Source organism: Pseudoliparis swirei, chromosome 10 (assembly GCF_029220125.1).
Source record: "Pseudoliparis swirei isolate HS2019 ecotype Mariana Trench chromosome 10, NWPU_hadal_v1, whole genome shotgun sequence".
Classification (NCBI taxonomy): Eukaryota; Metazoa; Chordata; class Actinopteri; order Perciformes; family Liparidae; genus Pseudoliparis; species Pseudoliparis swirei.
This window is the reverse complement of record NC_079397.1, coordinates 16,655,548-16,669,742: the sequence shown is the minus strand read 5'-3', so window position 1 is coordinate 16,669,742 and position 14,195 is coordinate 16,655,548. Positions and strand designations below refer to the sequence as shown.

General features: G+C 41.1%; 1 protein-coding gene across 1 annotated transcript in view; it reads right to left on the bottom strand.

Annotated features, from left to right (window-relative positions):
* Positions 1-391: 391 nt before the first annotated feature.
* The window catches only part of hmga2 (high mobility group AT-hook 2), a 35,839-nt gene continuing 22,035 nt past the window's right edge, over positions 392-14,195 (bottom strand). Inside the window, exons 4-5 of the mRNA XM_056424828.1 lie at positions 12,160-12,192; positions 392-5,701 (exon numbers count right to left, since the gene is read on the bottom strand). Of these exons, the coding sequence (XP_056280803.1) occupies positions 5,633-5,701; positions 12,160-12,192 (102 nt within the window). The 3' untranslated portion in view covers positions 392-5,632. The remainder of the gene's footprint in view (positions 5,702-12,159; positions 12,193-14,195) is intronic.

Below are 14,195 nucleotides of genomic sequence, written 5' to 3'. Positions count from 1 at the left end.
TGGAATTCATAACTCTTTCTCCTCATGACCATGAACACACACATGCACACGGAAGTTTGTTTTGACTCAAACCTGATGCCTAAAATCTGATGTGGATCAATCCGCTGCTGAAAATAGTCCCAGACAAAAGCAAAAAATGTTTTCCCTGTGTGCTAAAAACTAGTGTTAAAAAAAGAAGAAATATAACTATTTGTAAAGCTGTGCGTCTTCAGTAAGAACCAATGGTCTGGGAGCTGAGTGCTGCAGACCAAAGGCACACCGAGAACACAGAACTCATAGCAGATGCGTCACGACTGTTGTCGCCGGAGAGAGAGAGAGAACCCAAATGCCGACAACGGTGCAAAAGAAACTTTTGACACAAGGGCGTCCGAAAAACACACTCACACGTCTGTTATGGATGCCATACTTTTTTATTTATTGTGCTGGGTAAAACGCAGTGGACATCTATACAGACTTTTGTTTAGCAAGCAAGCAGAATATGCAGTGAAATGAAAGACAGTAATACTATGTGGATAGAGAAAGCAACAAAAGTTCGATATGGTAGAAGACATTTGAAATGATGCAGAAGGAGTGAGGCGGAGGGAGAGCCGGGAACTCTCCTCACTTCCTCCCAGCTACGACCAAACATTGCATAAGGGAAGAAACATCTTCTTTTAAAGGTTACATGTCCAGTCTTACCGAACGGCGACTGAGAAGCAGAGAAAAACAGTCTTATAAAATGCATCCCCACAAAAAATAAACTATATATATATATGTATATATATATGACATTTTAAAATGTTCTCCATATGCTCACAGACACCTGAATTTTGAACAGTAAGTTTGAAAATGAGGTAAAAGTCGGGCTTTCTGGAGGTAGCAATTTGTATTCGATTGTACTAGAACATGATATCATGAAGAGAAACTTCATACGGCTCCCAGAGCTGAGCGCTGGTCATCAGCTCCGACAACCTCTCTGCACACCACGGTGAGCATCGCCTCCAGAGGACATCAGCAGGTGGATTCTACAGAACAGGAAATCGCTAACTTTTAAAAAAGAAGCTCAAAGCCTGGAGTTTGACGAGCTCTGGGGCGTCACTTTGACCCCCGACTTTGACCTGGTCTCTTCTTCCCGATAGATGCAGATCCCGGGTGGATAGCAGGTCTACATAGGGTCCCTCTGGCTGATGGAGGGCCGTGTTAAATAATGACGCCTGTCTGTTTCAAAGCCATTCATTCAAAGCCACCGATCAGCCGTCATTCACAGCTGCACACGGTTCACGGAGCTGGAGGTTGTGATTCTCTCAGTTTGGATTGGTTGGATTATTAGCAACAGCATCGCAATATAAATAGTTTAGTAACTTGTAATTACTGATGTCGTTTTTCAAATCATACTTGGGGCTTTTGACAACACTTAAAATGCATGTTTATGGTTGTTGTAAGATTAGCGATGTGTCATCTCTGTTCGTCCAATGAGGTTCGAAAGCCCCGAGAGGGAAGTGAGAAAGAAACGGTGATGCATATTTAAAGTACGATCTAAATAATTTGCTCTCCTGTGTTTATGACTGAGGAACAGGTGGGAAATGTTTCACCGAGATTTATTATCCCTTTTTCTTCCATCTCTAAAAACAGGTGTTTGTTGTTGTAATATTCATTCCAGCCACCAGAGGCTGAAGTACACGACTAACCTGAGTTTTTAGTCTGGTTTAAGCCTCGGACAAAGACTGGCAGCAGATACACGTGCTTTGTCAAAAGGGAGGTTCTGGTTGGATGTTGCTAGCGAGCTAACAGCTAAAGCTAACATTCGCTAGCTAGCATCAGACTGGCTCTTTGTGTCAAATAAACACAGAGAAGCCAAGACAGGGGCCACATTTGGAATACATCCAGGGGAGAGTTTGCTGTGCCGTTTGAAGGTGGTTCAAAGCAACGCTGTGCATATTGTTGGTCGATGAGAGTTTAGCACGTGTGCTACGTAGCTGGTGTCGCTAACGACGGCAGGTTTGACAGGATCAGCGTCGCTCCTCTGAGGCTCGACCTCAGGCCCAAGTTTAAAATACCACGTCAACTCTTCAAAGGTTGCGATGGTGACAGGTGAAAAAATGGTCGAATCCATCACTAAGTAAAAAATAAATGCCATATACATCTGGTTTAACCATATCACAAGAAAAGAAAATCACATGTGTCAAGTACACAAAACAGCTAATCAAGTATATCGATATCTACTAATTAAAAACAAGAAAACATGTTCATGAATACAATATACAAAAATCCAGACATATCTTTTTCAAAAACCTGAAAGTCACTTTGAATGTGAGAATCCAAATGCACTGAGATTGGAAGCTTGATCTGATACATTAAATACGGAGCTTCTGCAGTCCTGATATAGGTCATATCATACATCAATGTGAGGAGACTGGAGGTAGGTATTTGTCAATTGATTAGTCCATTTGTAACGGTCTGTTTATGGTACTGTACATATATAGGTCGTACATAACTCAGGAAAAACAACTCTAACTATTCAAAGCCCCAAAAAAAACAAAAAAACATGTTGCAGTTATATCATGTAGTGCCATCGAGACACTTGATCCTCACTAAACCATCGTGTCAATCAGAACTAAATTAATTCAAGTTACCGTTAAGTCCCAGTTTGCAGATGACGCTAAATAGGTTTCATTACAATGTTGAGATACAAATTAACATTAAGTTAAATAAGAGAAAATAGTACGTAATATGTCAGCTGCTTTTGTGTTTTAAGTATTAAAAACAGACCACCAGGAATAAAAATAAAAAAAGATAAAGTCAGGAGAGTAAGCGCCACGTGATGATGGAGACGACCTCTAAAGACTTCACTTATCCAACGAGATTTATAGAAACAACCAAAGCTGAAACTGAAACTAAGAAACAAAAATGACGGACTAGTTCTGGACAAATGGATTTAGAAACTGCACATGTTGGACTGTCGGCTTTAGAGTCGTCTCCAATTACAGGAAAACATCAGGATTATGTTTTTTACCTGTCTTATTCCTAAAGTTTTGACCATCGCGCCTGAAGGTTAGGATTGGTAATATCTGGCAACTCTTCACAAACGAGGCTGGAGTCCAGTGAACACGTTCTGGACCCAGCTGAACCGTCTGGATATAGAAAGTACAGACAGATGTTCTGGCATCTGCAGGGTGGATAAGTAATCGCTACGCTATCAGGGAGGCGTCTTAATAATATACACTTTTATTAATCCTCAAGGGGAAATTAGTTCAGGAACGGATTCCGACTGTATCACTCAACCTTTACCCAAAAGTCAGATGTCAAGCAAATTTGAAACTAACTTAAATGTCAAAAAAGAAAAATATTATCTGAATTAGGCGCATTTCTATCAATTGATTTGAGCAAAAATAAACGTGGCTGAAGCGTAAACCGCCCGGAGACAGAGCAGAAGAACTCGAGGGCGACAGAGGTCTTCAGAGATTCGTGTTCATTGGTCGGCTTGTATCAGCCATGTACGTCAGAATTTATGTACAAACATCGTTTTTCATAATCCACATAGCGCATCAACTCATTGTTTTGATGCAATTGAGGATGTTTTCTTTTCTTTTTGCCATTTACATACAGATATTTAAATGCGATATGTCAAAAAAAAAAAAAAAATTCTACGTGTAGAGCTAAATCCAGAATCTGGAATGTGTGGTTTAACAACACAAATCTAAACAACACTTTGGGTGTAATAAGGTTTTTGTTATCCCTTTTAAAATGTTGTTCTGACAATGTGGTAAAATCTGAAGGTCACAGCCTAGTTAAGGTCAAACATTGTCTTTGCACTCGTACGACTCGTCATAACCAACAGGACGGATGGTCACAGAGAGTTTTCCTTTAAAGTCGATGCACGTGGCTCTGTCATCTCTGATTTTAGCTTCTTTCTGGATTACGCAGTGTTCACCCGACTGAATCAAACAAAACAGTTGCAGACAAAGTGCCGTTCTCCATGACGAGACGACAGCGACCGACCGGCATTTGACCTCGCTTCAATGTACAGTATAAGGTTCGACATCTGAACGCACACGACCGTAGCCTTGGTGTGTGTGCGCTGAGCAACAGCTTCTGTTCGCTGGTTGAGTCAGAGGTAGTTTGAAATCATGAGAGGATGCATATCAGTGACCAGAAAGCGCTGGCATACCACCAGGTCTCCTGACGGTGGAGCTTTGAGTCATCCGATGCCACCATTCCAGGTATCAAGTGATTCATGAGGTAATGTGTGGTTTGATCGTGTGTTTTTTTTGTTCTTGAGGTTTTATTGTCTTTGACTGTGTGTCGTCAATAATGGAGTCGAGGTTTTAAAGCTATGGAGAAAAAAATGTACACAAGTGTGTTAATGTAAAGGTGAGCAAACGGCAGATCGTAGTTTGATGCGACGTCGAGCCGTTGGGTGGTGAAGGGCTTCCATCGTTTTTTCTAGAGCAGTGGAAGAGGCAGTCCACCAACGACAGGGCTCTGGTGGTCTATCACCGGTACCATCCTGGATCAAGTCTTTAGGAGCATTCTGGAGGCACCGCAGGACGAGACCAGTCTAGAGAATGGCTTTCTATCTCGATCGCCTCGAGGTTTCAAAGCAAATGTTCTGCCCGAATAAAAAGTGAAGGGGAAGAGAATATTCGATTAAGAAGGATCTGTTCGCCTGGAGCAGGTTCCGATGAAGAACCTACAATGAATATATCATTTGAAGCTACTTTGTGTTTTCAAACGGCCAAAAACAAGAGACTCCATATGGCTCCATTGAAGTTCTAGAGATTATTAGGTCATTAAATGGTATTTTCATTGAAATTTAACAACCATCTTTCCAGCAGAGCGTCTGACGTTAATATTGAAACGTCTGTAAACTGGTGGAATTTACCAGAAAAGGTTAAGGATTGTTCTCATTTCTAATTGCCATGAATCCAGCGGACTGCCCCTTGTTCTGGCTCAACTGGTGTTGGCCAGGAGGTACATGAGGTCCATATGCCACTTCAAACTTTGCATGGGGTGCTGCTTCTTCCCTGCGTATCGCTAGAGAGAAGATACAAGAAGATGGGCTTGTTTTATTTCGATGTAGAGATGATGTTTGGGGACTCTGAGGTAATGCTGACCACGTAAACAAGTCCGTTTGAAATGGCTTCTCGCCAACACAATGGATGAGCCACTGCCCTGAGTAAAGACCTCTGTGTCTCCCTTTGGTGACCTAACAGTCCGGGTTGAGGGGTGTTTTTAGATATATTAGAACAGTTGTTCTACTGTCCCAGTCTCTTTCCTTACCTCGTTGTGTCTCATGGAGCAGTGCAGCTGTGTTGCACAGGAGCCACGTTGTGTCTGCTGCCTCATTTGTTTGTTTCGACAGCCACAATGTCTGGAGCTAAACGTCGTGCTTGTTCGAATGTGTTCAACCAATCGGAGCTAACGGAAGCACGGTAACCAAAAGGTTGACTCTGTGCAGTCGATGTGAAACTGAATGTAAGGGAATTTAAAGGCCACACTTTTTGATGGACATGTTTGCCCTGACAGAGCAAAACAAAAATTCTCTAACTGAAATTAAACCGAGTAAAATAGTCAAAAATAAGTGGTCACGACAGTCTTTTTCCTTTCAAAGACCTGACAGCTGAATGAGGTAGAGATTTCACGGTGTGGTAGCTTAGTCCTCCTCTGGGGACTCTGCATCCTGCTCTTCTTCCTCTTCCTCCTCTTCTTCTTCTTCTTCTTCCTGTAGATGAAAACAAGATGTGTCGGTCAAACTCTCAGCTCTGTCGTAGAATGATTATTAAATGTGTATAGTGTCTATTTCTCTTGACACTCATGGGCCTCACTGTGAACAGTCAAACAAACACTGGAGTTTCACCCAGGGGACCGCTGTGTGAAACCAAAGTCGCCACGTTGAGTTGTTGAAAGAAGGTCCGCAACAACGAATCGATACAAATCGATTATTAAAAGAGTTGGCGATCAATTTCATTATCGATTCGTTGTGTCTCGCGATTATAACGCCACTCGATAAGGAGAGTATAAAAAAGTGGCGGATGGCGAAAATGATAACCGTTTCCGCGGAGCAGAGCCACAGAGATAAGCCACGCCCCCTTCTCCGACACGAATAAACCACAAATAGTCAGGCGAGTAAAGCATTGCCAGTTCTGTTTTTGAATATAAAGGCTTGAAAATGTATATATATATATATATATTAATATATATATATTACATATATATATATATTTTTTTTAAATGAATAAATATATATATTTTTTTATCCGATTCATCGATTAATAGAAAAAATAAACTACAGATTAATCGAATATTAAAATAATCGTGAGTTGCAGCCCTAATTGAAAGTGACGTACGTAGTGCTGTTTAACAATGTCAACCACTGGTTCAAATGAAACTACGACCGTTTCCCACCATTAAATGAAATGGTCATGTGTGCAGTTAATGCATGCCGCCATTGGATATTAACTACCTATTCTGTCTTTTATGTTGCTCATATGTATATTTACACTTATTTCGTACTTTATACTGCAACTTCTGAACCTCAAGTTCCCTTTGGATGAGTTATCATGTCGTGTTTCATACCAGAGGGGCTTCACAGTCTCACTTCAAGATGAGGAGGACCACAACCAGAGCGGTTCAGTCACCTGTTAATGGGGTTAATGAAGCAGCACGGCCACAAAGTGAATGCTTAACCTGGAACAGGAAATGCTCATGTGCATGATGAGACGAGCCGAGGCAGAACCAACATACTGCCTTGACCCTGATTAACAAGTCAAGTCAAGGCCACATTTCCTGGATTAAACCACAAACTCACGCTGTCCTGAGGTCTGTCCTGGAGCTTTTATTAACCTTTATTTTTCCGGCTTCATGGCACTAATTTGACATGCTGCATTGTTATTTAGATAACTCTGAAAATGGCACTATACAGTTATATGAGTGTCACTTCCACAAAGACATCAGAATAATCTGACTTTATTGTAGCTAGTCACTTTTGTTTTCCGTTTATTTGGTTTTACTTATGCTGTGATTTTAAAAAAACAATTAATTTTTTATTTTTGTATTGTCTGTCACTGTTTTACGTTGTTTGTCTGAAACTTTGTCTTGGCCAGGACATTCTTGTAAAGGAAATGTTTTTTATTATTATTATCTCAATTAGGCTTTTTTTGGTTAAATAAATGTAAATAAAAAAATGTAAACAAAAAAAATGTTATAAAAAAATTTAACATTTAAAATTAAAAATTAAAAATGCTTTTGATTTATACGGTGTCATCCAGTGTGGACACTAATGGAGGACTGAAGCTGCTGCTAATGTGCTGCTTTAGCTCTGCAGCCAGTATTGAAAGGTGTTAAACTTCATTTATACTTCTGGATTATGAGGTTTGCTATGAATATGCTGGATGTGAGCATATCGGCTTAATAGCTAGTCGGGGGAAATAGCTGGGAAAAGTATGTTTTGATTCACACATGTTTTGGTTCCAGAAGTGTGTGTAAGTTTGGACTGGAGGAAGAAGCACGTTTCTCCCTCCTCCTCAGATGAAATGGATTTCATTTTCCACATGGCTTCATTTTATTCCGGGAGGCTAACTGACACAATTTATAACCCTCTTCCTTTCCCAGGCCGCGGCGGTGCGGCTCCAACTCCATTCATTAGTGCTCACACACTTCGGGCTTTAAAGGCCCACTAAATGCTACCATGTGTGACGAGGGCAAGTGAGAGCGAGGAGAGAGGAGAGAGGAAAGGTGGTGGTGGTAGTGGTGGTAGCGTGGGTGGGGGACACAAGAAAAAGCAGCTTTAATCCTACTGCTCCACACCTAAACCATTTCACACGCTCATTCGACAAGGACGAGGGCATCTTTGATCAAAGGCTGCAGTTTACCCAACCTAGGAATGGAGTTTATGATCTTTCCAAGGCCTTTTTTTATGGTTGTTCACTCCATCCTGATTGATAAGTTCTGTTCTATTGGTTTAACCCAGTGGTTCTCAAACTGCGCGGCGCACCCCTCAAGTGGGGCGCCGAGGTATTACAGGTGGGGCGCGGGGGGGGGGGGCAGTGTGGAGAACTTCACATAATACAAAAGTAGGTGTAAATATTTCCGTTACGGTTACGTCGTTAACAGGTTCGCGTGCGCGATCGCGACGTCACAGATGGTTCAGACCATGGCGGGAAAAAGGAATGGCGTGCAGCCGCTGGTCAAGAGGGTCTCTCCAATGGGCAATGGACACGCTGTCGTACACAGAGAAGCGCAAGATGTGCCGTGAACTACACGATGTTTTGACCGATGCTATCAGCGTGTCAGTTTCTTTCTTTTTTTATACTTGATATTTTATTAAGGTATTTTTACAGAAATACAACCTTCAAAAGAAAGAATGCATAATAATAAAACCTAAAAATAAAGTAAAAATTAACCATGCAATAAAAATTCAGCGTGGACCATTTAGTTAACATTTTTGTTGGGGCATTGGGGCACGAACATTTTTCTTCCTCCGCGCAACAGAAAAAGTTTGAGAACCACTGGTGTAACTCAACATTGTCTCTTTTGGTTTATTTATTATCTTCAACATAGGTGTCAATGTGTAATCTTTCAGGGTTCTTAGTCGAGGTATTTCATTATCGAAAAGGGTGTTCCGCAAGGCTCTTCCTTGGGACCATTTATTTTACCTCAAATATGTTTAAATTTCATCTTTGTTATTTACACTTCTAACACTGATGTAATATTCTTTACATTCCGAGTTTATCACAAACAATAAAACAAATTGTGCTGAATAAAAAAAGAGATTTGGATATATTATGATGGGTCGCCCCTTGAGAAAGACCATTCATACAAATATCTTGGACTTTAGATTGACCCTGAACTTTCCTTTAAGCCACACTTTGATATATTAATATTATAAAAAAGGACATATGTTTGTCTGAGTTCACTTTATCGTTCATTTCATTGTTTTACATTTCACATTTGAAAATAATAATTTCTAATTCGATACTACCTCTTATTAATCATGCTGTTGTTGTCTATCAGAACACCTTATCCAGACTAAAATTAGAAGGCAATTTTACTGTTCAGTTTATCTTCAAATGTGTTTATGTTGATTGGCCTCCTTATTTGGAACAGTATATGGCTCCATATAGATTGTTACTCAGACTTGTGTAATATACTTTTTTCTTTCTCCCTAGAATTATCAAAGAAAATTACAAGCTCGACTGAAACAACCGACCTTCCCTCCAATGCTTTGGGACATTTTAATTTTTCTAATCTTAAATCAACCTTTTTATGCTTTACATGTGTACATTATTTCAGTCTAACTGGAGTCGAAAAATAGTTGCTCTTCATGCTGACATCATTTGTTGATTATCACATGAGTCCTTATCATTATCATTGTAATCATCGTGTACTGCGAGCTGTCTATATCTGTGTATTCGTAGTGTATGTTATGTTATCTCATGATGTTTTTGTATGTCTGTGTTTGTACTTGTGAACTTTTGTTGGCAGCAGTAGCTGAAACTTCACGTGTACAGCCAGAGCTTTCTGTCGGGTCATGTCTCCACCCCACCCCGAGCATGGAATGAAAGGGGTCTGAGGTTTTGAACAGGCTGGTCAGGCTGAGATAAAGCAGCCTATCAAAGTGGGAGAGCAAAATGACATTTTTATGGCTTGCAGCTCCCAGGGCCTCACAGCGCCTCCCAACTACCTCAGCCCTGTTCCCACACAGCCACAAATCAGAGCCGAGTTATGCATTCACACCAAGAAGTGGCCCGCACCAGTGAACAGACGGGAGGCTGGTGGATTCCTGGAGTGTGAGGGAATGCTGGGGGGTGGGGGTCCTGTGTCATGTTGCACTCACTTATTACCATTCGGCTTTCATTCCCCCTCTAATGTAGGTGCTACCCACCAACAACACAACACACGTCTAATGATCTGCTACGTATGAACAGTCGCACACAGAGGGACCGCAGTTGACTTTGGAATTTTTCTCCTGAGATAATAACTCACGTCTAATGTCTTAACTCTTTTCTTGCTAAAGCCGCTAGCTGTATTTACAGATGTGACTTTTGCCACAGTTGTCATCCGGAAGCAACCTTTCACAAGTAAAAACAGGAGCACTAGTGTAAGCTTCGGCTGCAGGCAGAGCTAATGTTGCAGTAGTCCGACTTCCAGGATGTTGACTGTTCATAGAAGCCTGCCATTGGCCGCTTTATTTCAGATGGAATTGTCCTCGCTTTTCGCTGCATGTTACCGTTTTGCAAGGGCACCATAGCTCCTGGTCTGAGCGCCAGCTAAGGCGATTGTGATTGGTCTTGAGAAATACAATCACCCCAGAGCATTGTTTTCCCTTAGTGCAGAGTTATGATGGGTTCAGCCAGATAGGTCTGGCTATATAAGACTATCGGGATGTAAGAATATGCAAGACTATAGAAAGTTACAAGACTATAGGGATGTAAGACTATGTAAGACTATAGGGATGTAAGACTATGTAAGACTATAGGGATGTAAGACTATGCAAGACTATAGGGATGTTCCAAGACTATAGGGATGTAAGACTATGCAAGACTATAGGGATGTAAGACTATGTAAGACTATAGGGATGTAAGACTATGCAAGACTATAGGGATGTTCCAAGACTATAGGGATGTAAGACTATGTAAGACTATAGGGATGTAAGACTATGTAAGACTATAGGGATGTTCCAAGACTATAGGGATGTAAGACTATGCAAGACTATAGGGATGTAAGACTATGTCAGACTATAGGGATGTAAGACTATGCAAGACTATAGGGATGTAAGACTATGCAAGACTATAGGGATGTTCCAAGACTATAGGGATGTAAGACTATGCAAGACTATAGGGATGTAAGACTATGCAAGACTATAGGGATGTAAGACTATGCAAGACTATAGGGATGTAAGACTATGCAGGACTATAGGGATGTTCCAAGACTATAGGGATGTAAGACTATAGGGATGTAAGACTATGCAAGACTATAGGGATGTAAGGCTATGCAGGACTATAGGGATGTAAGGCTATGCAAGACTATAGGGATGTAAGACTATGTCAGACTATAGGGATGTAAGGCTATGCAAGACTATAGGGATGTAAGACTATGTCAGACTATAGGGATGTAAGACTATGCAAGACTATAGGGATGTAAGACTATGCAAGACTATAGGGATGTAAGGCTATGCAAGACTATAGGGATGTAAGACTATGTCAGACTATAGGGATGTAAGGCTATGCAAGACTATAGGGATGTAAGACTATGTAAGACTATAGGGATGTAAGACTATGTCAGACTATAGGGATGTAAGGCTATGCAAGACTATAGGGATGTAAGGCTATGCAAGACTATAGGGATGTAAGGCTATGCAAGACTATAGGGATGTAAGACTATGCAAGACTATAGGGATGTAAGACTATGTCAGACTATAGGGATGTAAGGCTATGCAAGACTATAGGGATGTAAGACTATGTAAGACTATAGGGATGTAAGACTATGTAAGACTATAGGGATGTAAGACTATGCAAGACTATAGGGATGTTCCAAGGCTATAGGAATGTTCCAAACCTTTAAGAAGCTTGAAAAGAATAATCGTTCCACCTCTTGAACTGACCAAGCCAGTACACATTTAATATAAGAAAAGGTAAAAAATAAATAAATAAAAGATACAAGGAAAAAAGGAGCAACAAAATATGTTCGCTTGACAAGGTCTGGTTGAGTCAGTTATGAATCGGATTGTCAGGACAAAAGTTAGAGGTTGTTTGCTGTTGTTATGAGCGCTCTGGAGGAGATTGGGTGGTTGGAGGACCACAGTTTCTGGTTAAGCCGACATCTTGAACTTTAGTTAACTCAAATCTATGGATGTAGCAGCACCGAAAGGCATTACCTAACTATAGGGCAAAAACAGAGTGGCCACACACCCACATGGGTTATTTACTCAAATATTCCCCCATTTAACCCAATTACTTCTATTTGGTGAATGCGCAAACCAGCGTGAAAACACAAGGAATAACAACAGTGCAGTACAAGGACAACTCCTTGAGTTAAAGTATACAATAATACTTGAGTATGTAGTCTAAATTTAGCTAACGTCATCCATCAAAAGTAAAATGTTTGAGTCGTGTGTTGGAATACAAAATAACATTTCGTGTAATTAGAATTACAAAGCAATGTTTGTATCCGTGATCTTACCTGAGCACGCTTCTTCTGGACCACTTGTTGCGGCTGCAAGAGAGCAGAAGGGAGAGGTTAGTGTTGGTCCTCACGAACAAGAAGGACAATCAATCTCGCCTGTCATTTAACAAAAATGTCACATGGTGGATCGGCAGAAACGTAAACCTGAGTGGTTCATGAATCTACCTGCAACATATGATACGTGCCACAGAGAGGAATTACTTTTGAAAATAGCCAAACCAAAACCAACCTGCAATATATTGATCTATATATGTGTCTTCAACCTTAAGAAAAGTTAAAATGATTAACTATTTGATATCTAGCAAAATATCTGGATGGACCATCTAAATATATAACCATTCACACTCACACCCTCGGGGTAATTTAAAGGTTCACTATGCTTGAAATGAACGAGGATGGACATGTTCTCCAAAGTCTCTCCAAAGTCTGCCATCATAGCCTCTACCTGGCTGCACACTACTGTTTGATTTAACTCCCTGACCAATCAGGTTCATCAAATTGATGACGACGCCCCCAAAGACGAAGCCCCCAATCCGTCATCGGGTTTTCCGATTTTCTGAGGCTTCTGAGTCTCACATTCATCCCAGCATGTGTTCCTTGACTTTTGACCGATGTGCTATAGACCAAGTGTTTTGAGGTCACGTACCCAGACTGATTTGAATCTGCCTTCAGCTTGATCAGTAACAAAATAATTAAACAGTTTAATGATTGCAGGCCAAGAGCCAAACAGAAGTAGCAGCGCACCACAGGGACAGGTTGAGAGTCATGCTGGAGGATGTGCACAGAGGACGCAGCTGCCTCTGACACTTTGGATGTGAAAACTCTATAAATAGAACATTTTGGGAACTAACAATGAAGTTAAGTGAGCTGAGGTATTATCCACCAAAGTGTGTGTAGAGATTTTGAATGGGACGTGTTTGTGCTTGCCCATTAAAAACTGAGGCATGCACTTCAGGACTCTCCTCCCACTGGCATAGTGGTGAGTCAGCAAATCCCAAATAATCCCAGGACACGCCAACACGAAGAAGAACAACAATTGTGTGTGAAAGGGACAGTTCACCCCCACATTGTTTTTGTCTTACCTGTAATGATAGTTACAGGTAAGTAGTTGTGTGCTGAGTTGTTGGAGATCGGATTGCACTCGACTCAAAGCGGCAAAAAAAACCAGCAGTAAAGTATCTATTCGAAAAACCACAACCCAGTTCATCAAGATGGTCCAAAGACCTTGTTGTGAGCAGCTTCATGGAGGAACTATTTTCTTTCTACAAAACTAGACTCGCCAACAAACTACCATCTTCAACACGGACAAGATGCTCGTACTCGTCGCAGCGGCAGATACAATCATGGGTGGCGTCTTCCTCAGCTAGCGTGAGCTCGCTCAGTGGTGCTAGGTAAACCACCTCTGAGCCTCTCGTTCATGAGTAAATGCTTCCTTCGGTTCGGTGATGAGGTTTGTGGGTGTAGTTTGGAATCTTGAGTAACCGGGTCATGATTTCTGGAAAGAAACATTGCTGTTGATTTTAAAAAAAATGTAATACTTTTTATTTGTGGCACTTTGAGCAGCAAAAGTCAATTCTGTCTCGTTCCATTATATTGGAGAGACGGTAGATAAGACATCCCGATGCAAACGTTCTCCAACAGAACTACAAGTAAGACGCTAAACATGTATTTTAGAAATTTTGGGGTGATCTGTACCTTTTAGGTTTAGCAGCGATTGATTATTTTTGATATAAAGGTCTGTAAGTATAAGGATGAATGGCTATGCATATTCGTAAGCCCTTTAAAGATGCGGAACAACAAATATATACAGCCCGGAATTGCATTTGACTGAGGTTTCACGTTGGCCTTGAACAGAACACACACATTGTGGGGTGAAGGCGGTTCTGATCGAGCTCGCACAGGAAGTCGGTCTGGACTCGGTCTGAACAGCTGAGCACTTCATCAGCTCTGAAAATGTAAAAAGAAAATGCAGAATCCCTGGTGCTCGTAAGCCCGGCCAGCTGCTGGCCCTAAGAAGAGAGCACCATGTTCCT